General features: G+C 37.0%; 1 protein-coding gene across 3 annotated transcripts in view; it reads left to right on the top strand.

The window, feature by feature from the left end:
- The window catches only part of STAG2 (STAG2 cohesin complex component), a 77,761-nt gene that overhangs the window by 22,850 nt on the left and 27,711 nt on the right, over nt 1–27,200 (top strand). For all 3 annotated transcript variants that reach the window (XM_034063478.1, XM_031048179.2, XM_031048180.2), the window contains 10 exons: nt 12,987–13,131; nt 15,038–15,116; nt 15,897–16,058; nt 18,727–18,823; nt 20,183–20,259; nt 21,642–21,846; nt 24,030–24,181; nt 25,888–25,961; nt 26,076–26,199; nt 27,036–27,134. In XM_034063478.1, the coding sequence (XP_033919369.1) occupies nt 13,088–13,131; nt 15,038–15,116; nt 15,897–16,058; nt 18,727–18,823; nt 20,183–20,259; nt 21,642–21,846; nt 24,030–24,181; nt 25,888–25,961; nt 26,076–26,199; nt 27,036–27,134 (1,113 nt within the window). In that variant the 5' untranslated portion in view covers nt 12,987–13,087. Of the gene's footprint in view, nt 1–12,986; nt 13,132–15,037; nt 15,117–15,896; nt 16,059–18,726; nt 18,824–20,182; nt 20,260–21,641; nt 21,847–24,029; nt 24,182–25,887; nt 25,962–26,075; nt 26,200–27,035; nt 27,135–27,200 lie in introns of those variants that run through there.

Genomic DNA, 27,200 nt, shown 5'->3' with positions numbered 1-27,200 from the left:
GAAAGCCCTGCCTTTGATGGCAGGTTCATTTTAGGTTGCTTGCAAGACTAAATTTGTAGCGTTTAATGATCTGGGATTTTCATACCCTAGGGCAAGATTATAGTAAGTGGAGGTCAAGCTGAACAACCGCCAGACCTGATTTACACTCAGATAAAAATATTCTTGTCTAACAATTAGATGGAATGCTATTATCTCTTTCCCTAACTTTTGCTAAGATTTGGTTTATATTGTTTCAAGACTAAAGCAGTCTGATACCAAGAAAGCATCCTCTGAATGGAGTATTAGTCTCACCTTTCGAGTTAATGAAATTGTGCAGGATCAGGTATACATATTAATGTGCCCTGGCATGCTTGTTGTGGAGGGGATAGGAGACTTAATCCAAATAGAATGTTTTCTTAATACATGAACTCTTCTTAATATGATGTCCGCAAGCAAGCAGCAGTCAGTGTTGCTGGAGCAGGGGAAGAAAGAAAGCTTGGAAGGTTAACTCCTTTGATTATTTACATTTGAGTTATCCAAGATGGATCTGATAATTGTTTCAGTAGGTTTATTATAGTCACTTCTTCACATCAGTTGATTTATTACTAACCTGTATTTTGTCACCTATGTAACAGACCATGACCAAAATAGAGAGGTTTTTCACATAAGTTAGTGAGGGATTTATTTTAAATTTTAGAAAATTTGGGTTGCAAACCTGTTTGAGACAAGATACTGTACTTGTGATCCTGATTAGTGGTACAACATGAGAATTCTGTATTGCTTATTGATTTTAAGAGCAATTCTAAACATTAAGTGGCTTTTTGTCTAAGCAGAATGCAAAGTTTGCATTAGTAACGTAAAGAAATTAATATAAAGTAGTTTATTGTTGATCCAATTGTTCTTATGAAATCAGTGCCTAGCACATTAAAATGATGTTTTGAAAAAATTCTCTACTTGATGATACTTAACTATACTGGGTTACTTTTTGTATATAGGCATTTTAAATATGCATGAAACCTAATCCAGATACTTACATTTTACTCTCTTCTTTTTACCGATAATGAATTGCCAAGCCTGTGATAACGAAGTATATGTAATTGATTTTTGATTACTTTTTTTTAAGTAGACCTTGGTTTCAGGAGCTGCAAGTTTGCTCTGAGTAGTAAATGGTCTTGCATAATCTTACTGAGTGAACGACTTTTTAATTGCCATTAGATGTTAGACTCCTGAGTGGTGGTCACAAACTATTGGGTAAAAATAATTTATGAGAACAGAATCTGTTAGCTGTAAGAGCAGAGTCTGCAAGTTCAACACAGGAGTAATAAATAATTCTGTAATTGATGGCTACCTAATGCAGAGAAGCACTGCTTGTGAGCGAGTAGCTAGAACAACTGAATAACTTAGTATGGGGACTTAGCTAGATTTAATCTTGGATTTCAGAAATCTAAATACATGGTTTAGAAAAGTATATTGACTTATTTAGTGTTGCATCATTGTACAACATAAAATGGAGTAGAAATGTCAAAGCAATCTGAAAGAGGTGTTGCCTGTTTTAAAGAATCCCTCTTCTGTGCAAGTGTTTAAAATAGTTGGAATTATTTACTGGGAGAATTCAGGGAAACTAAAGTAGGACTGAAAAAGCACCATGCGTTTCACGGTACGTGTGTTGTCAAGTGCTGAGTTACCGGTTTCTGATTCGAGTGTGGGGAAATGGGGGATGTGTATGTGACACAAAACAGAGGAAAAGAAACCTGTGCTAAGGGTAGGACTGCAGTTAATTATGAAACCACAGCAATTGTTGGGGAAGATGTCAGTGATAGATACCGGATGTGCAATCAAGCAATTCTTGTTCTAATAATTACAGGTAATTTTAAACTGATAAGTCAAATATATCAGCTAAAAACCACAAGAAGATGATACAGTTCAGATAATAAACTAAAAGCTGAAACTATAGTGACTGACAGAAGTGTTCTCCATGCAACTGTTGGACAAGTATAGGTTTTGATAGCTGGTCCTCTGGTGACTTCCACCATGGCAGCTGGAGTTCCCACCGCTGTAACAAAAGTCTGCAAAATGGGATTTGTCAGTTCTGACAAACACAGTTCAGGATATTAGCTTTAATTGTCACTGAAGGTGAGCTGGCATTAATAGATCTGACTGTAATCCAGAGCATATGAAATGTGAAAACTTGTTCTTTTTAATTTTACCCCCCACCCCAATGGAATGATAATACTTGATCTAGTTAGGTTCCCCCTTGGGTAGCAGCCTGTTCAGAGTCCTAAGGAAGCTTTGTTCAGCAGCAAATTTATCTGAATTTGCCACACAATATAACAGGTATTAAGCGCCTGTATGAATTAAATATAGTTGCTGTAAGTACAGCCAGTGTTGCAATGGAATACACGTACTTACCAACTAACTTTTAGCAGAGAAAAATGGTTTTTGGTATGCCTTGTGTTAATATGGAGCAAGTGAACTACAGTGACTGAAAGGAGGTTCTTTTTGTGTGTGAGGTATGGTGAAAAACAATAGCTTAAATTTGTCACTTATGCCCAAGATTACATTTTTGTCTCAGCTGTAAGGAAGAAAAACCACCCCAGCATTCAGCATGTGAGACTTGTTTTGTCTGCTGGGGGTGAGGGTATTAGTAAGGGATTGGTACCTCAGAGTCCTGGAAATGCTGTGAGTTTCATGTGATTCCAAGAGTATGGGGTGATGCTCTGAATTCAGCTAACCAGCGCTATAGGGTGCACCCCGCTCCAGAATGCTTCTCTTGGAGTGGGGGAAGGGGAGGAATCGCAGCACATGTAGCTTGTTTAAGAGACATCTGGCACTACTGCTCTTTTTTTTTTCCTCCTTTCTTTTTTTTCCCCCTTAGAAAGAAAATGCAGGAAAAAGAATGTCAGTAACTACCTTATCTCAAGGGCTTCTGCTGTGCTGCTGAGCCATTAAGTGTGATAGTTTTAATTTTTACAAGTAATCTGTGTACTGAATGTTGCTCAAGTAAAATACTACAAATGATGGCATGTGCATAATGTGACCAGTACATTTTCAACAACACACAAATTCAGCTGCAGGCTATAACTGCCTTCTGAAGGAGGAGTGAGTACCAGCTTCGCTTACATGATGAATTTACTGAAGAACAAACATACATGGGTATAGCTTTTTAATACATTTTTTTTCTTAAATAAATGAAGAAACCTGAGGGTTAATTCTGGTTGATCTAACAAACATTTCATATTTGTGTGTATCTGTAGATCTGTGTGGAATGGATGCTCCTGTATCCCTGCAGTGCCTAATGCGCAGTGTTTGAGGTCCTTTCCAATCCTAACTATTCTATGATTCTATGAATTCCAGAAGGACAGACCACACTAACCTTTCCTTCAGAATATTTTATACTCATCAAAAGTTTGTCAGTATTTGTCAGCTTGCTTAGTAAAATGCATTTGTTCTCTAAAAAAAACTGGTCTTGATACATTTTTCTTCACGTTAGCTTTCATGAACCAAGCATGGTATTATGTTCTAGCTCTCACAGTTGGTATAATTTGTTACCTGCCACAAGTAAGAAATTAGAGAGTTAAAAGAACTTATTGATTTGAATAATGCCAATATTATTGCAGTGTTCTTAGGACATATACAAGTGGCCAGGTTGGTTTCCTCTGGATATTTAATGAGTACCAATAGTTAACTCTAGGTTTCAATATGTGAGGCATTAGCACCAGTCATCTCTCCCACAAAATTCTTTTAACAGGGCTCAGTTTTAAAATGAATAAAGAGAGTGATTTTTAGATTTTGAGATGACATGTATTTTTATTAATCTGGTAATGAATTCATTAATGGATTATTAGCATTCTGCATTGTGGATATATTCAGTTCTCTAAATTGTGTGGGGGAAAGCCATGTGCATCACAACTATTGTTTCCTGCAAAATTAGTATTCAGTACTGCAAGTCCCCGAACAAACCAGTTGGGATTTTAGCCCAAATGTTATGAGGGATAACAAGAACAAAATGTTGGGTATTAAAAATCTTGAAGTTATGATTGAGGTTGTATGGAGCACAGATGTTCTGAGGCTGGCAGGATTGCAGAGATAAGTTTTTAATGAAAGATCACAAGGTTTTAATCTTTATGTTCCCTCTTTTAGAGAAGCCAATTTTTGCATGTATGAGTAGTTGCTTGGATTTTTAGTTTGTAAGGATGATTATTTATATTGGTTGTTGCAAGAGCCATAATCCACTCATGGAAGGCTTAGGTTTTAGTTGTCATTCTGGTTTGCTTGGATGTGGCACAATATTCCCTTTTCCATAAATACTCTTTTTCCTTTCTTATGGCAGAGATTTTCATTTGAGCCAGGGAACGATGGATGTGTACGTAAGTACCAAGGTGATGGCAGCTTTTGGTGCTTCACCATAAATAAAGCTTTATACTGCTGTTGTGAGGCTAATAGTGACATTAGTCATGCAGCCGAGAGGGTGACGGGAGGGCACACTGTGCTGGGTGCAGAGCTGTGGTGTTCTGCAGGTTACCCATGGGGAATCCAGTAGGTGATGCCCTTTCTGTAGTGCAGGCCTGTTAAAAGCTGGACTGGTGCAGTGTAGGAAAGCAGGATGGAATGAGGCATGAGGCACTCTTACCCTTCTTCCCCCCTTTTTTCTTAATCATTATTTTAAAGATCCAGTTAAGACTGACACAGTTTGACTTGTGCTTATGTTCTGTTTTGTTTGTTTTTGTGCTGGACTTTAGTTACTGTCTGGAAGCAGATCAACCGTTTTTATGTGGTATGAAGCTTCAGCTGATACTCTGGTGGATCTGAGCTGACAAAACACAGAACTGAGCTGGTTCTCCTTATCAGAACTCTTGGGATCCCAGTGCAGGGGAACCCAGTGGGCTCTTCAGAGGACTATCCAAAGTGCGCTATGACTTGGGCTCATACAGGCTGACTTTGGGAAATGTGCTTGAGAGATTCTACGCTCCACTTTTCAGTAGTCTTGTTTTATGGGGTTTTCCCTTATTTCAACCATTTAGTATTGAATGTATCTTATAGAAGCAGATGATGCTATTGCAGTATGTCCTGTGTCGTTCCCCTTCCAGAATTTGTAATCAGATCCAGTTGTTCTTAGAAATGCCCAAGCAAAGTTTTGGATACAAAGCTCTAGATGCCTGGGATTTTCAAGTGGGAAAATCTATATGGTAGCAAGAGAAGCTCCTATAAAGCGAGGCAGCTTGCAGGCTCACATTGATCAGTGGAAGAACACTAGGTAGAACTTGCTAGATGGACACCTTGTCAGTTGGAAAACCCTGCCTCTGCCACGTATACTGAAGTCATTAATTGCTATTGCCTGCATGTTGGAACTTGCTCTGTTCTAGCCTTGTATGTAGAACCTTCTAGCTGGTTATCTGCTTGCTGTGGGCAGTGCAAGGGTGTCTTCATCCCTAGCTTTTACAAGAGCCAGGATTTGGAAGGGGATGTACAAAGGCCTGTGTTGTTGAAAATCAGTGTGTGAAGGGGCATATTGATCTATTCTTAATTTAGTTTGGGAATTTACAGTGTTTAGGCAGCTGGGGGGTGCGTTTGCCTTCTACCGTAAGTGATCTAGTACTCTTCTTCTGGCTTAAGTAGGCATCTTGGTTGTCATCCGACTTGGCTTTTATTCTTCCTAAGAGCCTCATTTTCCATTCAGTCAGACTGCAACATCTGGAAGCCATCTCTTTTTTGGCAGGGAAAGATGTGACAGACACAATGAGGTGTAACTACCACTTTTGTTATCTTACCTTTGCCTTTTTTATAATACATGCAAGACCAAACCGTTTTAAAGGTGTATGGAAATTTCAAGTGCATTTTAGCAAAGCTCAGGAGTACTGCTGGGCTGAATATTATAGAGTAATCCAGGTATTTTCCCCTTTAATAAGGGAAATAGTTTCATTTATTGTAGAGTTGATTGTTTCAGTGCTTTTAATACTTACAGCAAGTGTTCTAAACACAGATTTTAATGGACAGTGTAAATTGCTAAATACCAATATAAAAACCTTATTTGATTCAAACCATAACAGTATATTTATATTTCAAAATAGTATTTAATTTCCTGCAATAAAGATATTAATGGTACTTTAATGAGTAATCCTATGACTGTGAAACACCATAGGAAGCTCTTTTCCATCTATAGGAGTTGTTTTCACATATTTATATAAAAACCAGCAGAAGTACAAAAAATGCTTCTAAGGTGGGGGGGGGAGGGAGACTGATGATGAAGTTGAGTTTGGCAGAGTTACTGGGTTGGTAAAGGGGTCCTTGAATGTTATTTGTGTTTCAAGTCTCTAAACTTGGGGTAAGGTCTCAGCTTTCACTTGAGGTTTTATCCTGGCTTTTTTCGTATGCCTTTTAAACCTTTTTTTTTCTTCTTCCCCCAAATAAAGCCTGTTTAAGCTTTTGCTTTGACAGCATTAAACTGCAAAACCAAATTTTGCTTTCTGCTTACTGATGCATGCATTCCCTCTGGGGACTTCTGTTTTCCATGTGCTTGGCTATTTCCTGGCTGGTCCTCCCAGGCACCATCAGCTGTTAGCTAGGCTTGTGTATATGTGTAGTCTGCTGTAGAATGAAAATGTAGGAAATGCATGTGAAAAGGAGTAAGGAGAATGCTTTGCAGAGATAGCTAAAGGTGTGTACATGCCTGGTAGATTTACAGGCAGAACATGGTGTGTTTCAGTGACGTGTGGGTGACAGGTAGAGCAGGCGCTTACTGCAGGGCTGCTGTCCCCTCAGCTGGCAGCCCAGCGCATGTGGGGAGCCACTTGGATATATCTGGCTCTGCTCCTGGTGCACTGGGACGGGCAAAGCTTGCCATCCGCTTTGCTGTTGAGGAGTTCCGAGTTCATCTAGGAGCTGACTCAGTTGATCCAGTGGAGAGCTAATCATGGTGGGAGGTTTTGTTTCCATAATTTGCTTTCTGCAGGTTCATTAGGGTGCTAGAAGGGAGCAGGAACTTTCCTATGTCATTGGGGAATGGGAAGGAAGTTGCTTGCTTTCAGCAGCAGACCATTGCATGAAAAGCATGTTCTGAGATGGCTCTGTAACTCTTAATCAGAAGACTTCTTGGGTGAACTAAACAGCAAACATTATAACAAAGAAATAAAGAGCAGGCCGGGGAATAAAGTAGTAGTGTGATAGCATAATATCAACCGTAACATTGCTTTTTCATGTTTTGAAAGATGAAGAGAAAGAGGTGTGTGGACAGAAGTGGTGCAGAGGGGGTGTAGGAGATGGAAGTTGAGAAGAAAATAAATAGTGAAGAATGACTGAAAGCAATAAGACCTGTATAAATTAGGTAATTTCAGTTCTTTGTTGAAGTGATAACTGTTCAGTGACTGGCACCCTGGACTGTTACTGTGTACAGACCATGTCTTTGTAGCAGGAAGGAATGTAGATTGATGACGTCTTGTCCAGGTGGTCTTGTAAAGGAATTAAAAATCTCATTTGTTAAGCAAACAGCATAAAAATAACCACATTTTAAAGGTATTAATTGTATTATTGTTCAGTTTAGCCTTGTGCCATCATAATGATCAAAACTGCTGGTATGGTTGCAACTAAGTCATGTTAAAGTATAGTTGTTGCAATACAGAGTGCTACTTGAAGTATATTTTCTCTATTTTACTGAAATTATAAGAATTGCTTTAAAGCTTGTTGGCAGCTGCAATATTGAGTTGTATAATGTTGGTAGAAATAACTTGTAGAAATAATAAACTCTTCCAGGCCTGTGGGGGGTGTCATGCAGTTGTTAAAATACTGGTTAAAAATCTAGTTATGAAGGTAAATGCAAAAGTAATCTGGAGCTGCACAATTCCATGGGAGAATACCTCAAACCAGTCAAACTTTGCTTTAGAAAACAAAAGTTCAGGCATATTCTAGTCCCTCAGAAAAGGAGCGAGGGTCATAATGTAGTTGATAACAACTTTCTTTACCAAGATAGTTAAGGGAAAATACTGGACGTACTTCTGATTATTTAATTTCTCTCTTGACTAGCATATTAACTGTTGCTGCAAATTGGTCCTGAAGCATCAACATCTCTCTCATTCATGGATAGGTAAATAATTCAGGGATAAACTTCAGCCACACACTTCATTCAACTTTACAATCTAGAAGTTCCAATTTTCTGACTTTAAGAAGTGAGGTCCTTGGTTTTACAAGTGGTTAACTGAATTATGGGGAGAAAAATCAATACATCTCTCAACAGCCACCCTGCATTTCCAAAACCTTTGTCCTTTGTCACATAGCTATCTTTAAGCCTTGCATCTCTGCCTTTCCAGAAGAAGGATGACCACTATATTGATCACCATTCTAAACCTTTCTCATAGTAGAAGCCAAGCAGCAGCAACAGAAGTGCATATGTGGGGAAACCCAACCCAGCTTGAAACCCACCTACCTGAAATGCTTTGCTATGAGTTTGTTAAGGAATATTCTAGTTACTGCATTTACACAAGTGTGTGAAACACAAACTTCCAGGACAGATGCTATGATTCTTTGTGGGGGGGTTTTTTTGTATATACAAAGCATATATATATATATATATATATATATATATACATATACAAGTGTATTCTGCTTAGGAAAGGCTGTTTGCTGAATTAATGTTTGTTTAGACTCTCTGGGCATGCAATACAAATGAAGAGAGGACAGGTAGCACTCAGTGGCTGCTGATGGCATGTATTACTGTGTGAATTGTGCTGATGATTGTCAACTTTTGCCAAAACTGACCATTGAGCCAGTGTATTTGACAAATCACAGCCATACTTAAATTAACTATTAATGTATTAAGGAAAAATAACCTTTTAAAATTTAGGGTTTTTTCCATAAAGACACATTTGGGTTATTTATAATGTTTCATGCTTAGCTCTTGGTTTTATCAGTCAAATTATTTTAAATAGAGATTCCTCTTATATTTGGCAACATTATGTGTGATTAGCATTCCTAGACTACTGCTGCTGTCCTGCTGGTCTTCTAGTTCATTAACATTTTGTTAGCAAGGTTTTAAATAGCTGGGTACAATAAAGGGATACATTAATTCTGCTATTAAAATGTATTTTGAAATTCTTCTGCTTGCTTTTGAAAGATAAATAGCTAGTGGTACTACAGCAGCTGTGTGCACTTCCATCTTTGGAAGAGTTGTTGAATCGAACATGTTTATGCACTTATTTCAGAAAAGAGGCAGGAGTCTTCTGGTTTCTTTATGTACTTGAAATATAAATCTAAAGGAAATGTGCTACAGTATTACTGCAGTTTTAGCAATCTGTTATAAAGTTTATTGCACAGAAATAACTAGGTCAACCTCTGGATGACCTGTCTTTTAGAGTTTCTTTGGTTAGCTTTAGGCTAGAGCTCCACCTTGTGATCTTTCAGCAGGATACATTTTATAGTTAATAATTTAATTATGATTTCATGAAGTTGAGTGACTTCAGGAAGTTTTCAGGCTTGAGGGATTTCAGTATCTGCTCTGGAAAATGGAAGTTGGAATTCTGTGAACATGCAGAAAACTGAGGAGCTGCTCTTCAGTTTAGAGTTAACTTATTATTTGAGTGCATTAAATACATAACGTAGACTTTTCCCTGTTCGGAATGGCATCTGCAAAAATGTAATTTTCCTGTTTTTAGACTGCTCTGGGATGAATTTGGTATATTTTACAAGCTCTGACTGGATGCTTCTATGGACCATTCTATTTCATTGACTACCCAAACCGGGAGCCTTGAATGAGTCACCAGTATGTGCATGAAGAAACCCCATCTGGCAGTAGTCTTGAATTTTCAGAAGGCATTTACTGAGATCAAGGATAATGGGGGATGACAAATGCCAGTGGTTTCCCATACTAAAACGAGAACATCAAATAAAATTGGCAAGTGATAAATTCAAAGCAGAGAACATGCCACTTGGTATATGCAATTTGGCTGCGGGAGTTTCTGTGTGGAATACACAATGTTGCTGCTCAATATTGAGTTCAAAAAGTGATTGGAAATACTTATGGAAAAAAATACTGATAAGGGATTAGAAAATGTAGGGACAACCTCTCTGGCTGAAAAAATTCCTGAGGTTTTACTGGATGCTGGGAAGGTATTTAGGGAAAACATTGCTAATGTTCTTGGGCAAATTCTGTTGGCTCCTGCCCGGGGGAATCCCAGGCTAACCCTGATGGTTGAAAATCAAAGGTCCATGTCATCTGGATGTATGTAAATCTTTAAAACTGCTCCTTTACTGGGGCAAACACAAGGAGTGTTTTGGTCATTGCTGGGGTTTGAACTTGACACTGGAGATCCTTTACAGTCTTACCTCATCTGTTCTTTCAGGGCGTTCATCTGTGATATCCATAACACGCGTATAGAATTGCATTCATGAGAGCCAGGTTTCTTCGTCAAGAAAACCAGGTTTTGAAATGGAAATCTTTCTGGATACTGAAGCATTAAGCTACTAAGAACTTGATATTTCTTTCCCATTTTTGGAGATGATTCTGACCCAACAATGCCATGTTTTTTTTTCATGGTTTGTTCTTTGCACTAAGCTGAACTGTTCTTTCAAGAAGTTCAAGTTTGTATAAACTGCAGTTTTGTCAGATGATTTGACTTGTTTGATGTATAGAATATCCACATTAATAATTTACCCATTCTTTTTTATCATTTTTCTTTAAAATATTTTTGTGAGAATTTTTTCAGAATTTGATAGGACAGCAGTTTGCTTTTCATAAAGGGAGCTAAAAATGGATAATCCAAGTGGTTAACTTGCTTTGTTCCTCAGAACTTTCAAATTGTATGGAATAGGCAATTTTAGTATTGTAAATAGGTAGTAGTAATGAGCCATAACACAAAATTTGCATGGAAGCATCCTGATTGTCACTTCAATAGATGTCTTGCTTCTCAACTGAAGAATGTAAACTAGAAAAAGTCAAATAACATGTTGATGGTCAGGTTGAACTTGAAACTGAGCAGTGTGGGTTTTGAAGTTTGCATCTTTGTGCTGGGACTGAATCGTAAGCCTGGCCCCAAAAGGATCTGTGTGGCTGGATCTCTTTTTCATGTTCAGTTTCTGTTCCTTCCCCAGTGCCTGCAGTACACCTGGTCAGGTACTAGCCTGATGACCATAGCACTTAAGTGTGCTGTTTTTCCAAGTTCAGCTTGCTGAAAAAAATCTGAACAAATATTAAGAATAAATACACATACATACAAAAAAATATAATCCAAAGTGTAGAGTGTTTTGCTGTATCACCAGCTGAGCATATAGATTTAGACAGCCTGAATGGTATAACAGCTCCCTGCCACTAGAGAAGGGAGTTTTGCTCTTCCCACCCGTGCTTGTGGCTATGCAGTCTTGTGTTTCCCATGTCTTAGCTCCGGATACCTGCTGTTGAACCAGTTTAACTTGAGAATCCGGGGGAAATGTTTGAAGTATTACTTGCCCATTTTGTTGGGGAATTGAATTGAGTGATATGGAATGGCTGAACCTATGAAGCTGAATGACTGGGGAGGGGATGTTATCCTGCCTGTGAATGACCATTTGCAGAAGAGTGTGTAAACGGGGCAGGAGAGCATGAAACACTGGTCCTGTGCTGTGTGGTTTTTGAGAAGGGAGCAGTAGAGTGGCAAAGGTTGGTGCCATTCTGCAGCAACAGTTTATGAAGCATTTTATCTCCTACTGTGTTCTGGATGGAACACGCTTTAGTAGTTGCAGATCAAATTGAGATTCACTAGCCTCTCTGGAACCTCCTCTCATTTTGCCACTATTTCCTTCCCCTCCACTTCTCTGCTTTTATATAATTGTGTGAAATGTGAGGAAAGAGAACATAGTAAGTTCAGGGTTTATGGTTTCTCTCAGCTCTTTGAATTCTGGAAGCTACAGTGGCCCCTAGCATTCAGAAGAAGCACTTGCAGGAAAAAAATGCACTGCCTCTATCTACATGCTCCATTGAAATGCAGTCTCTGAAGCATAGCTATGAGACAGTAAGCAACGTGTGCTTAGCATGCCAAAATTAAAGCTGTCCCTCAAATACCTAGTTACTCCAGCAAGCTCTAGAGTCAGCAGCAGGCTTTGAAGGTTTTCCTCTTTGCTATTGCATCTTTAAGATATGTGAATATCAAGCTTTCTTAGTTGAGCTGTACAAAAGTTAGCTTGGGGCAGATGACTGACGTACAAAACTTTTCCCTGCATGGTTGAATCTCACATCTGAAGTATCCTGTGTGATTTCCTGCCCTCCCCATCCCCCTTTAAACATAGGAAAATCAGCTAAAAATTCAGGTGGCAGTTTAAAATGAAGTTGAAAAGCAAGTATTTCACAATCTTAGTTTTCTTCAGAAAACACTATGCTGTTTCTGATGGTTTTCTTAATAGCATGCAGATAGTATTATCTTCCTTGATATCCTTAGAATCTTGTCAAATGCTTTAAATAGTAGAACTGTTGTAAGCCTGGTTTATCAACTCTCGAAGATGGGGAGTTGTGAAACAGCTGATTGTAAGAACTTGTTATAAGAGCTTATCTTTATGGGAAATGTCATGGAAGTTTACACATTGGAGATACAAAGTTGGTGTATCTATAATGTCCTTAAATGTACACATATTGTGTTTAAATTTAACATGAAATCTGGTTTTGCTTTGGTTAGTCAGAAATATCCTAGTGTTGGTAAGTCTGGGTGCTGCAATGCATGGTGTTACAGTTCAAAAGTGCAAACGTAAATCTAGTGTAGATTTAGAAATAAAAGTTATTACTTGCAAGGTGTTAATGAAAACCATTCCACTTTCTTCATCCTAATAAGATTTCATCCTGCCCAATGTTTCTGTATTTTATTTGATGCTTTTAACATTTGTGGAAGTACTTTGTAGTAAGAACATGGGAGGAATCGAACATATAAAATCTTGAATCAGGGAAAAGCTTGGTCAAAAACTGGGTGGTGTGATCTGACTTTTTCATGTTCCCAACTTTTTTGCTTCTTCATTTGCGGGGAAGAAATGTTCATGGTATTTATTTTGTTTTATTGCAGAGTTTGTCCACTACAAAAGAGGAAAAGAAAGTAAGCTTGTACTTCAGACGGGTTCTTGAATATCTTTCTAATACAGTGGTGTTGCAGAAGATGATAAAGAAATGATAGCAGCTCCAGAAATACCAACTGATTTTACTCTCCTTCAGTAAGTGCTTTAACAATTTGTACTTTCATTTTTAAATGTACTTGCTCTTTAGTGTTATGGTTGGTATTCTCCTGGAAACAAGGAAACAAAATGAGAGAGAGGATTCTAGATCTTTTTCCTGTTGAGATGCTGACAAAGCAGTGCTTAAATTCTTTCTTGATGATTCAGCAGTGATTAAGTATTTTAGAAGTGCTTTATTATTTTAAATCGATTGTCAAACTTTGCTGGTAGGAAGCCATGGTGACAGACTTGGTTTTATGTGATAGACTTACCAGGATTTTGTCTTTCAGAATAAAGTGTTTGAATAAAACCCATCTTTGATTAAGAATAAAAGAAAGTTTCCTTCATTAAAGCTTCATTAGAGAGGAAGTAGTTGCAGTATTTGCCTGTAATAATGGGGGTGGGTCACCTAATATTTAAAATACCTATTGCCTATTGCTTTAGTTAAAATCAAGGTCTTAGCTTCCATAAGCTGTTGGTTTCTTGATGGTTTTACTGTCATTTTATTAGCTCTCCATTCCTCCTACAATTTTTAGAAAACATACATTGGAATTTCCAAGCTTTAAATTGAGTTCTAAGTTATATTTTGGAAAGAGAAGTAAAATGATGAGTTCAAGCAGACCAAAAGAATCCAGTTCCTCAGCTTCTCATTGTCAAGAAATTGGTGTGAATGTATTTCAACAGACCATTGAAAATTACTGGATTGATATAAAATCTAAGAAGATAGAAAGATTTGGTTTTATGTGGGTTTTTTAAATCTTTTTAAAATTGGAAGATGGTTTACTATGAAGTACTGTTTTTACAGCTCTTTATAATTTTTGTTATTCTGTTGGTACAGTTCATTGCTTAGTGTTCTTTCTTGTGAAAAGAGCACCTAGGGGGTTTTGAAGAAGAAATATTTCTCAGCTTCTCCAAAACCTCTGATTGGAGACTTTTTCAGTCTGTATCAGAGTGCAGTCAGCAAACCCAGAAATGGCAAAATCCGTGTTAAAAGGCAGAAAGCCCTTTTTGGACACTTGAATAGTGAGAGACCTTAAGTTTCTGGATTATTTTAGAATGTTATAAATACATAGGACTGGGTTTCCTATGCCCCCTGGTCATCTTTATGATTGCATTGTTAATTGAATCAGGAAGTGTGAAATTGGGATAAAAAATGAGTGACAACAGCCAGAATTCATCATACTGCATGTATGCAATTAAACAAGGCATAGTAGCATCATTTGTCTACGGGAAATCTAAGAATAGAGAATGCTTAGTTTAGATACTCACTATTTATAATTCACGTTGGCAATAAAGGATTTGTGCATTGATAGATGAAAGTTTATATAGTATTAACAATTTTCTAGCTTATAAGCCCAAATAGAACTCATTTTGATGGAGAAACCTCTCCTAAGCATTTCTTACATATCTTTCAACTTAAGTGGGTACTTCTTATATACTGGCTTAGTTTCTGATAGCATACAGAGATCTGTTGAGACACTTCGGTTGTGAGGGAAGGTGCTGGTTTCTTTTCTGCTTTTTTTTCCCCCTCCCTGTTTTCTATTTTGTGGTGTTCAAATAATTGTGGCAGATGCTTACAAGTGCTCTTTGCCTTTTTTTTTTAATGGTGTGATGTTTGTCCCATGCCAAAAGCAAGGTTCCCAATCTCTTGCTGTTTCCTACCCACCTTCGCATCGTTTAACCTTACTGCATGGCTTTCTTCACTGCCAAATTGCTTGGAGAAGGCAGGGTGAATGTGAGGATACGCTCTGATCTGTTCCTTGACAGTAGGTTTAAACACAAGAAAAAAGGCAGCTTCACTGTTAAGAGTTGACTGACTGGACTGAGAGCATAATACGACCTTATGGAGTAATTTAAGAATGGCTCTGATGAAATGTGTAAATGGGTTGTCTTTTTATCGTTGCAGGGAGTCTGAAACACACTTCTCTTCTGATACAGACTTTGAGGATATTGAAGGAAAAAACCAAAAGCAAGGCAAAGGAAAAGTATGTTGTTTGCAGGGATACTGAAACACTCTACTGTTAAAAACTGAAGAGTTGAGTGCTTGCTTTGAAGATGAATGAGCTAGGGATAGTTCCTGAAAATGCAGTCATTCTGTGAAGAGAGTTCATACTTGTATTTGCATTTTAATTCTTTATCTTGAGCATTTGCATGACATTTCCTTAGTGCTATGGAGGAATAAGGGTGGTGGGGGAGAAAAGGTAAGCTTTGATTTGATTAGTCTCTGCATGTATTCCACCCAGTACTGAAATTTGTTGCTAATGCTGTCTCTTTTGGTTGGTGCCATTACTTCTGGCTCTCTTGTACTTTGAAAAGTGAACAGAAACCAGTAATTGAGTTCACATTTAAAAAACTATTTTTTTTTTTCAAATACATCACAGATAGGAGGTTGCACTACTGGAGTTTGTAAGGGAATTGCTATAGCTGCTTTAAATCAAATCTGTATAATCTGTTTTACAGTTTAAACACAAGAAAAATCTTTGTGTCATACCCTGTCACTAATAGCATTTTTAGTTGCTAGAAGATTTTTGTATGAGGGCAGGAGGAAATGGAACCTGTAGAAATCTCACAGGTCTTTTTATGAGTTAGGTTCAGCTGTTATTCTCAACATTGGTTTTAAATCTGGTTCTTCAAATCAAAAGGCCCTGTTTATAGTTGTTATGTTACAGATAATAAGTTTTTGGGGTTTTGGTTTTGTTGTGTTTTTTGTTTTGTTTGTAATTACTACGTAGTACTCCACTAATTGTGTGTATGTGTGATTGCAGACCTGTAAGAAAGGGAAAAAAGGACCAGCAGAGAAGGGGAAAAGTGGGAACGGAGGAGGGAAACCTGGTGGTCCGAATCGGATGAATGGACATCACCAACAGAATGGTGTGGAAAACATGATGCTGTTTGAAGTAGTTAAAATGGGCAAGAGTGCTATGCAGGTAAGACTGATTTGGATGAATGTACAATTTAAGACTATTTTACTGCACATATGCTTTAATAAAATAATGCCTAAAGTAAATTCTTCTATTAAATTTATAGGTTTTAGTTAAAGTGGGTTTGCATTGTTAAGGTTTGAATTTCAGCTAACTGATTTTTCATTTCTCAATGTCACGGATGAATAAACGCATACATAATGAAGGAGTTAAAACTGATTGAAAGTGTGTTTTTGGTGTATCAAATGAAGGAAGGTTATTTCAGGTGACATGAACTTGAAAGTCCTTTTTGTGCATCTGTAACCAAGACAAATGTTGTTTATTCCTATAGTTGTCATAGAACTCAACAAGAAATCTGTAGTTTCTGGGTGTTCCCAGGGCTTAAATTATCCAAATCCCCCAAAATTACTTTTCTCACCCAAAGTAAAATCACTAGCTGCAACTTGCAGGCTGCTCTTTAAACTTCCCCTAAGTTGACTTGATTGGCTTAGCTAATGTCTATTGCAACACTCTAATTGGGTGGAATTTGTCAAGAAATCATAACCTGTTAGAAGCCTCTGCATTAGGTGCTCTTTCCACTGCATTTACAGACAGGACTGAAGTAAGTCTGTTAAAGAAATTGAGTACTAAAATCCTAATTTTTCAGTTAAATCAGTAAAGCCTTTGCCTGCCTATGAGAATCTTTCAGTGGAGAGAGGGTTAAAGCATAAGCCTGTCAGCCATGAAGCCTTCCTGCTGACTCACTCATGTGACTCCTCAGCAGCCTCCAAGAAAAGACTATCTTTGGGATTGAAAATGTAGAGTTTACAGCTCCTGTGTTACGCGTTCAGGAAGCTGGGTCTGCTTGCAGTCCTGAACAGTTGCAGGCTCCTGCTTTAGAGCTGGCTACTTCGAAGCCTGAATTCCTTGGCAGAAGTTTACTTTTGACTTTTAAAAGAACAGACTACTTTGTATTTGCACAGAGAAATTCTGGTATTTCCATCATTTGTTTTGTTCTGCTGTATTTCAGAGCAGGTGGAAAAAAGGTGCTTTTCTAACTTGCTGTGTGCATTGCATTTTCAGTCAGTTACCAGCAACTGTGTCTTTAGGACATTGCAACTGTTTAAAATGATACACAGTCAAAACCTTTTGCTTTCTGAAAACAAAACCTATGGCAGCCCTGATGACTCTGAATTTGGGACTTGATACCCGGGTGATAGAGTGAATCTGTATTATTTTTTGTCAAAATTAAGAAAAATTCTCAAAGCATTTCTAAATTCAAGTCCATTCAGCTTTCAGTGTGAAAAGTTTTCTCTGTGGCCCTCAGCATTGCTTGCCTAAAAAAGGTTTCAATAATAATACTTATTTTCTGTTCCATACTTTCTTGTGGATAAGTGTCTGGCAAAACCAGATGGTTCAGCCATGGAGATAAAATGTTTTGGGAAACTACTGTTTTGCTGGAGGTCCTGCAAAGTAAATAAATTCTTAAAGCAAGGCTGCCTAGGATATCTAACATTATCCTGTTCTGCACAGCCACCTTTATAAGCCTGATTTAAGATACTTCCTAGATTATTTTCCCTCCTCCCCACAGACCAGTCAAATCAGTACTAGTTTGTAGGTTCTGTTCCTACTGGGAACACTGTGATAATTCCACTTCAAGTTTTTAATTCTTTCTGTGTTGCTGACGAAAGTTGTGCATCATACTATAAACAGTCTTAACTTTAGGAAAGAGGGATTTAGCTGTATCTGTGTTCAGGAGTTTTTCTTCATGGCAGTTTTTCTTGTCCTCACAGCACTGAGCCACATGAGAGTAAGCAGTGAGAATAGCACAGACCAAGGAAGCATTAGGGATGCTGTGTACTCTTGTTGTCTTAAGGAAGTTCTGAACTATTTCCTCACCTCTATTTAGAATGACTCTAGATTTTAAGGCCAGGGTATCAACATACTATAAACCTTAAACTGAGAGCTTGATACCAAAGTGAGTCTTTAGTGCCTGTGTTAATAAATTGTATTAATAAATAATAAATAATTGTATGATGTATGTTTTTATGACTTCTTCAGTAGACAGTTTGTACTGCACACATGGATCATTTAAACATAATTGCATGTAAATTCTTTTCTCAAAACTATTATCACAGGTTGCCTGTTAATTTGCTTCCCTTTAATGCTCTTACTCCTGTTTGGTTTAGTGAATATAGAGTTGCTAATGTCCATGCAGCATAGCACAGTGCTGTTCATCCTGTTACATGTATGGAGCACAGTTTATCAAAGGGGCAAATTTTTGAGGAGTGTAGGGAGTTGTAGCTGTTGGAACTGAATACCTAGAATAGTATCCTTAAAAAAGTATCACGAGGCTGTAGATGGGATGGAGGGGGAGGGAAAAGCTGCTTCTATAATATATTGCAATTATTTTTACATTCTTGAAAAAGCAAGTTACTCCAGGACTATATGGTATTCCTGTGCTCTATGTTCAGGTGTCAGGATTGTATGCATATATTTCTAGAATAGGTGAGTTCTTTTCTTGAAAACTGGTATTATGGCAGTAAAGGATTATCCAAGCACTTTTTTCTGTACTAATCAGAAAAACACAGAGTTCAAGTTATTTGTGGAAGGAACAAAAATCAATTACTACAGTTAAATAACATTCTTCAGTTTGTGAAAATTAAAATGTGCCTTTATATTTGTTTCTTTTCAGTCTGTAGTGGATGACTGGATAGAGTCATACAAACATGACAGAGATATAGCACTTCTTGATCTCATTAACTTCTTTATTCAGTGTTCAGGCTGCAAAGGTAAGATACTGAAATGTTTACTCATCCTTTTAAAGAGTAAAGTAGTGCAATTCTCATTCTTTGCTTTTATACTACAGCTGCTCCATCCCTGCAGCTAATTTTCACTATTAAGTTCTTGTAGGTAAAGCTAGCATTTCTGAAGGTGGGGGCAGGTGGTTTAGAAATTATATACTGTATTTTAAATAGCAGATTAAGCCTTTTGTATTCACACCAGAGAAAATGCAGTATTGGTACTTAACACTCATCTTTCTTTGCTCCTGCTGTTATTTCAGAAAACAATGGTGCTCTCAACATTCACAGTTTAACTTGTTCAGTCTTAGAATTCTAGTTTGGATTTGTTTGCTTCTTATCATTGAGTGCTTTGATTGTTTCATAGCCTTTGTAGAGATGCTTGATTTAAAAGATAATATGGGCAGCTTTAAGGTGGTCTGTCTACAGTAAGATTGTATTTCCTTATTTTGTTTTCCTCTTTGTTTTCTGGTTTTCTTTGCTTGTTTCCATGTCCTCCATTCTTTTTTCTCATCTCCTTTTGAAGGGGAAAAAGTAACTTTCCCTGCAGTGTGTCACTGCGCTTGACAGAGTAGGACTGGATGTAATTTGTTCTGCTTGAGCATTTCTCTGTCCTGATAAACTTCTAACATGCATAAATCTCCAGAAAGCTAGCAGCATTCCTCGGAGGTTATCCATGCTTTCAAGAGCAGTGACCTTTTGATTATTGTTACCAGATAAAATACAGAATCTGTTATGCTTTCTGAGATGGTCCTTGTCACGAATTTTGCAGTATAGTGGCAATAAACTTGAGATCTATTTGGTTTTTATATCTCCATTCACACTCTCAACAATTTGAGGCTAAGACAGATAGAAATTGTGTGAGATCACTGTGTTTATTACAGTGCAGAAGATAATCAGTAGCAACAGAACTGTTCATAATTGTCTTACACTATTTAGAGTCTTGAATCCTGAAAGGTCATTTCAGATTAGTGTAGTCTCTGGACTGATGAAGTGGTCTGGCACAAGTATCCTTGATTTCTGGATATGAGTGCATGAGGAAATTCTAGATGTGTGTGTTTGCACACACACAAAAACACTTTTCAGGAAAGATAATAATAAATCCCATATATATATATGTATATATATATACACACGCAGATGTCCACACACCAAAATGTGTGTAGTATTGGTGCCAAGTACTTGTGATGTCTGAATGATAAAGCAGAAAATGGCTAACTTATTATACATGCTTTTTTTTCTGTAGGTAAGCTGAAAATTGATCCTTTTTACATTTTATCAGGAGTCATGTCATCTGCCATCTGCCTCTTTCATATTAACAGTGCTAATAATGTTACATTTCTATTGTAGGAGTTGTTACAGCAGAGATGTTTCGACATATGCAGAATTCTGAAATAATCCGAAAAATGACTGAAGAATTCGATGAGGTAATTTAATGAACTGCTTAATTCTTTCGTTTTACGTGTTATAATCTTACTGGATCATGTTGCTGCAGGTTTCTTGCAAGGATAAAGTCAGCTGCAAAATCATCAGGTCTCTTACCAGTGAAAATCTTAATCCCCCTTATTGTAAGACTCTAAGATCTCCCTGAATTTGTAAGACTAGGAAGCAGAGCTCTGCATGCATATCACTTGTTTAATTAATGGTTTAAGAAATCAATATCGACCTTTAGTTTTTGAGTGATGGGAACTCCGACTACTGTGGAGCTGTGTGGGATGCTTCCCTGTTCCTGCTAAGGCCTCTTAAGTCTTCAACTTTTAAAAATGATTGTGAAATATATTTTCATGCATTTATTAATCTGCAACTTGAGATTTAAATTTGCTTATTCTGCAATTGAAGACTAGCTTTAAAACCTTGTCCCTCAATTTCTCTAATATGGGAGTAAAACACATCCACACCATCAGTAAAAAAGTTTCAGCAGAGAAAGCGTAATATACTTTTGTTTAAAAGGATTTTAGCATTACTTAGAAATACCTCAATGCATAAATAGATTTCATTACATAAGGTAATATTGTATGAAATCTGTAAAGCTTCAGCCAGGAGTGTTTGTTCAGGTTTTTTTTTATGCTGTGTTATTCTTACTCTTCCTTATAACGGAATTCTAATGAACAGCTCTCAGATTTCTAATCCTTTTTCATGGATACTTCCTTCATTTTTCAATCTTTAATGTTGTTTAGTCTCTTAAAGAAGCTGTTCAGGACTGATATAAGTGATTGAGTTTTTTCCTGCCTGTCATTTTTACTATTATTTGTAAAGGTTCCCAAACTGGGAGAGGAACACACATTTGTTATATCCAAGCTCTTACAGTAGGTCATTTTGTGACTTCAGGAATTTACAGTCTGATACATACACATCTCCCTGTAAACTTTTTTATGGTCCTTTATTATTATGTAAACTTGATTAGGAACTAAGTGTTCCTAAACATGACAATTAACTGTTCATGTGGTGGTTCTTTTGTTCTAGTGTAACTTGAAGCAGATTCGTAAGAGGTATGATTTACTTTAGTTTTACATTAATGTTCTTTTTTTTTAGGGGTAGGACAGAAAGAAGACAGTAAGAGTCATTTTGGTGTATGTGCTTGTGTTTGGTTTTCATGGTAGGACTTGCAGAATGTTGTCTCTGCATACAACAGACCTGAGCTGCAAAGCAGATGCATATTTGTAGAATCACTTTCTTCCAATACGTATTTTTTTAAGGGCATCAGAGATTTGGGCTTTAAAGTTGTCACCATCTCTTCTTAATCTTTATTTAATAAAATAACTTCTAAGATATCTGAAAATTTCCTGTTTTCCTTTTTGTTTTTTAATAGGACAGTGGAGATTACCCACTAACTATGGCTGGTCCCCAGTGGAAGAAGTTCAAATCCAGTTTTTGTGAGTTTATTGGAGTACTCGTCCGACAATGTCAATATAGCATCATATATGATGAATATATGATGGATACTGTCATTTCACTGCTTACGGGGCTGTCAGACTCACAAGTCAGAGCATTTCGGCACACTAGCACACTGGCAGGTCAGTGCATTATTTCTCTGTGTATTACTTTTGTGGTGGTTTATGTTGCACAGGAAAGAACTGTTTTGGTTGAACTTTTGATATTTGACATTCAGCTCGCATTTCATTTTGTGATATGGTTTTAATCAAATGCAACTTGTTTTGGTACAGCTTTCTTAACCTTGTCTTTATAGGTTTTTCATTACTGAAAGCCATAGCATTATGATAATGCATTCTTTACCAGCTGCCTGGTACTTAATGTTTGTTAGCCTTTATTTTAGTAGAGAAAGTAAATAGGAAACTTTTTGGTTGATTCTGCAAGTTTGTCTTTGGTCATAACAGTGTAAGTATCTTTTTAACCTCAAATGCAGTTGAACCTGTTTATGCCTTGCATTAAGTAGACTGGAAGTTGTATTTTCATATCAGATGCAGTTTTTACTATGAATTTAAATTGTGCTGTATAAAGGCCATGGCACAATGTAATTGAAAGTAGCATCTCCATTTATTGCATTAAAAATAACTTTAAAGAATTCTTCATCAGTGGTACAGTCACTGAATCCCCTCCTCCCCTCCCCTCCCCCCCGCTCATTTGTTAAATTACAAAGAAATCCCTTTTAAGTATGGGATGCTATTAAAGAAATAAACCATTATATGGACAAAGGATAAGATGCTTTGTTAAGGAAGTCCTAAACCAGCATTGATTAATGGAGAAGTGTCTCAGATGTCATTGTGCAGCAGTCCACTTACATGAGGCTTACGGTAGCAATTTTAGTGTGAAAAAGGTGAATTTAGACTGTACAGGAAACTGAGCTTTTTGCCACACTGAAAATAGTTCTGTTAAGCTCCACTGGAACTGCTGGATTTACAGCTAGCTTCAGTCCTTGCTACATGATCAATTTTCTGTTTCATCGATCATCTCTCTTGAATATATATTAGCACATGACATTTATTATGGAGTGAGGAACAAACCCATTTATTTCAGGAAGATGTACTGCTGTATCATCAATTTAACCATTGTACCATATAACTAATACAAATTTTAGTTCTTAAAACCCAAGTTTTTACTACTTCCTGAAATTTGAGTTGAGCCTGCGTAAAAGTTGCAGGAATTGCCCAGTTCCATGTTGATTTCTCTCACATAAAATACATTTTTATCAGTAGTCTCTTTGCATTTGTTCACATCAGTAGTGGATTCTGTGGATTTTATGTGATTATTTGGCATTTCACACGAGATTACAGGTTATATTCTTAAAGACTGTGTTTTATATAGGGTGGAGGCAGCCAGCAAAATCCTTGTATCCATATTTACTGTTACTTACTGTAATTTTGGCTTCTGAGACTAGCTCAGACTTGTTCTTTTAATTTTGATATCCTTGGAGATGATGATGTGTGATGATAATTCAGTATATCGGCATGTCTTTGTGCCTTACTCATCAAATTTTGATGGTGATACACTCTTAATAATGTTCCATGTATGCTTTGCAAGTGAAAGTCTGATTATTCCAGGGCTACAAAAGTTCAGAAGAAAAGCAAATATGCTTTTGACCTCTTCCTGGTTTCTGGAATAGGCACATTTGTCTTTTAAAGGGGTTGATTCAGAAATAATAGCATGTGAAAAATCTCATGCAAATGTCTTACATCTTACAGGTCTCTGGCTTCTAATAATGTCCTTTCTCCACTCCTGCAAATAGAGGAATAGTTGAAGAAAGCTGCCCCTCATTATAATTAAATCGAGGGGGAAAATAGTAGCATTGGTTGTCCAAGACATTTGCTTTTGAGCAAAGAAACTTCTGTGTTTGAGGTTAGATGATTTGAGAAAACCAATCTACCAACTGATTTTAACCATGGAATCTTTAATCTTTCTTGGGATATGTTTGTAAATCTCGGATTCTGCCAGCATGTTTTGAGAGAAGCATATCCTATCCTATCCTGCATCTTAATTCAACAGTAGTGCTTATAGTATTAAATTGACAGAAGAAAATTAACAAAATGTCAGCCTTCTATTTATTGTGTTGATAAGTAAGATGAGTAATGATGGAGTACTTGGGAAAACTGCTGCAATTTGCATATCAAGAAGTTTACACTGAATATGCTTTCATAAATACAGAAAGGGTTGACAGGAGAAGGGTGTCAGTATTCTTGTTTGTTGCTTTTCTTAGTTCAGGTAACCCTAATCCTTATTCTTTTCACCTTTTTTTTTGTAGCCATGAAGCTGATGACTGCTTTAGTGAATGTGGCATTAAATCTTAGTATTAACATGGACAATACACAACGACAGTATGAAGCAGAACGGAATAAAATAATCGGGAAACGAGCCAATGATAGGCTGGAACTCCTACTACAGAAGAGAAAGGAGGTTAGTGCAACTGGCTAGCTGGTGTGCGTAGGATGAGAGTTGATAAATAAGACTCCTATTCACTAAACTGTAGAGTTTCTTTCTAGAGGTAGTTATTAGTCTCCTGTGTTTCATTCTTTTAAGTCGTTCATGTCTAATATGTGAAAAACTTCAAAAAGTGCTTCTCATCACCTGGTTTTCTGTAAAAAAAGGTAAAGATAGACTTAAATTCAGATAGTGCAGTCTTAGTCAAGTTAACAAGAGAGACTGCTATCAGTAAGAGATACTTCTTTTTAATCATGTTTCTTGACCAGTTTCCTAAACTGAGCTCAAATATGTAAGAAAAAATTATCCTACAATTGACTGGTTTTGCCATCTAGAGAATGAGCCCACGGTGTTGGGGCAAAATAGTATTTTATGATGTCAATACCAGTCTCAGCAGAAAGTGTGTTGAAGGGCTTCAGATAAGGATTCTCTTTTACAGAAATCACGATGAAAATTGAAAATGCAATCTGCTCGTGTTTTCTTTCTTTTTGTGTAAAAGGGACGTGCTGATTCATTGCTGACAGAGCTGTCTTGTTTAAAGCCCTTATTCATTCAGGTTTAAGGGTTTTTTATTTTGGGGGGAATTGGTGTTTTGGTGTATGTTTTTTGTTTGGTGGGTAGGGTTTTTCTAGACATTAGAAATAACCTCATGATCAAAGGAAATATCTCACCTTTGCTCTTCAGCTTCTGTGCTGTTAAGATCTGTACTTTGTTGACAGTTCAGATGTAGAGAAGCCAAAGTTGTTACTTTATCTTACAAATGCATTGTGGTTTGAGACTGATCCCTTAAACACCCTAAATCCCTTAAATGTAGTTATTCCAGATGCGTGTACGGAACCAGTCCTTTTATAAGCAATACACACATACATCACAACATGCAATAATGTGAGAATTAAAACTTTCACCAGTCTCAGTTGCACTTACTATTGGCTCTTAGGATATCGGCTTCTGTAGGCGGGGTTCTTTACCTTTTCTATGCATTGCCCTGCATATGTGCACCCCCTGTCTTGCACTTTAGTGTATTAATACACTACTACACACTAATACACTTTTTGACTCTTTTGTATGGGTTTTTTTTTGTTATTTAGAGGCTGGATTTGTCTTCTCCATTATTATTTTTCAGATTCAAATTCTTAAATGATTTTTTCTGTTTTTTGGCAATGCTTTACTCAGTTCCTGCATTTTTCCCCCTCTTTAATTAAGACAGAGTCAATGATTTAAATTACACATTCTTTAGCATACAGAAAAGACTCCTTGTAATGCAGTTCCCATGATTGGGGTATTGTTCTAATAATGACATGTCCATCAAAACATAGCAAATGTATTAAAAATTGGGCTGAATGTTTGGCTTAAAAACTTCCTAGAAAATTAAGTCCATTTTTCTTACAAATAACTCAAGAAGGAGCTCGCAAAAGCCTGAGATGCCTTTGTTACAGTTGGAGTAGTTTGTACAGTTGACCACTGTTTCCAGTGGTCAGAATCCCTAAAATTTGTATGCTGTGATAGCTACAATTCCTTAAATAATAGCATATTGTACTGTGAAACAGATTTGTGAATATTTCATGGAAAGATTTAATGGTCACGCTGGCAAATGTTAACTTAGTTAACCTTAGCATCAGCACTATCTGATCTGAATGTAGAAGTGGTGCTCACTGTTTTATGTACTTTGTTCATTCTTTCAGCTTCAGGAAAATCAGGATGAAATAGAAAACATGATGAATGCAATATTTAAAGGTGTTTTTGTGCATAGATACCGGTAAGTTTCTCTTACTAAGTAATTTGTAACTTCATTAATTTATTTTGGAAGCTGGTGACAAGTTATTTCTAATTATTCATCCATTTGATCCTATTGCTCTACTTACCTCTACAGAGATGCAATTGCTGAAATAAGAGCTATCTGCATTGAAGAGATTGGAATATGGATGAAGATGTACAGTGACGCCTTCCTAAATGACAGCTACTTAAAATATGTAGGGTGGACTATGCATGATAAGGTAAGCTGCCTTGAGGAAAAGGAACAGAGTCGTGAAGGATAGCTCTATGTGTTGCTGGTTGTTGATCTTGCCAGACTGGGTTCTGATCAGTCACTGCTGAGATGGGTGTCTCAAGGTGTTTCTTACCAGCTAGAAATTACTCTCTGCTTGGAGTCGTCAACAGATATGTGTTAGGAAATGCTCCTCGATTCATTGTTGAGTCAGCATGTTGTTACAGTTCCTGCATTGAAGGCTTCAAGCTATTGAATTTGAAGTGAAACAAATTAGGGATGTTCACTCATGCTATGCTGTTCTTGGCTTGGGTGTCAAAACCCAATAAACTCTGGCAGTGGGGTGATAAGAAACTGTGAAGTCAGGTGTCTTACACTTCTGAAACGTATTTCTGTATCTATACCTTAAGCCATGTTCTCTGCTAAGGTAGATTTTGTATGTCAGGAGGAATTTTTCTATCTACTTGGCAATTCTGGTCTAACATGAGATGGTCATTAATGATGTAGGTGTTGCAGTTTTAATTTAAGTGAAAAGAAACACAGAATTCCAGTTAGAAATACCTTGAGCATTTAGAGTACATCTTTAAAGAATGAAATGAGTGTATTTTGACTTGCAGAGATACTAACTGGAGTAAGACACTGAGTTTGTTTTTATTTTTTTCTCCACTGTCTTGTTACAGACAAGGACATACTCTTATGTCATTAATGTGATTACTGATAGTATATCTTGAGAACATTCAGTCTTTGAATTAATTCAGACTGCGAAAGAAATTTGTCTTGTATGGTTTAAAGATCACATCTGTATCCTATATTTGACTTCTAATCCAGTTCTTAATTTTATTTTAGCAAGGGGAAGTAAGACTCAAATGCCTAACTGCTTTGCAAGGGCTTTACTATAATAAAGAGCTTAATTCCAAATTGGAACTCTTCACCAGTCGGTTCAAGGTTAGTGTAACTTTATATTTTTAAGTACATACAGATACTTTAAAAGTTGATATTACACTTCTTTTC

The sequence above is a fragment of the Melopsittacus undulatus genome, chromosome 6, assembly GCF_012275295.1.
Source record: "Melopsittacus undulatus isolate bMelUnd1 chromosome 6, bMelUnd1.mat.Z, whole genome shotgun sequence".
In the NCBI taxonomy this organism is placed as follows: Eukaryota; Metazoa; Chordata; class Aves; order Psittaciformes; family Psittaculidae; genus Melopsittacus; species Melopsittacus undulatus.
Note: the sequence above shows the minus strand (reverse complement) of the source record. Positions and strands in the feature narration are given on the sequence as shown.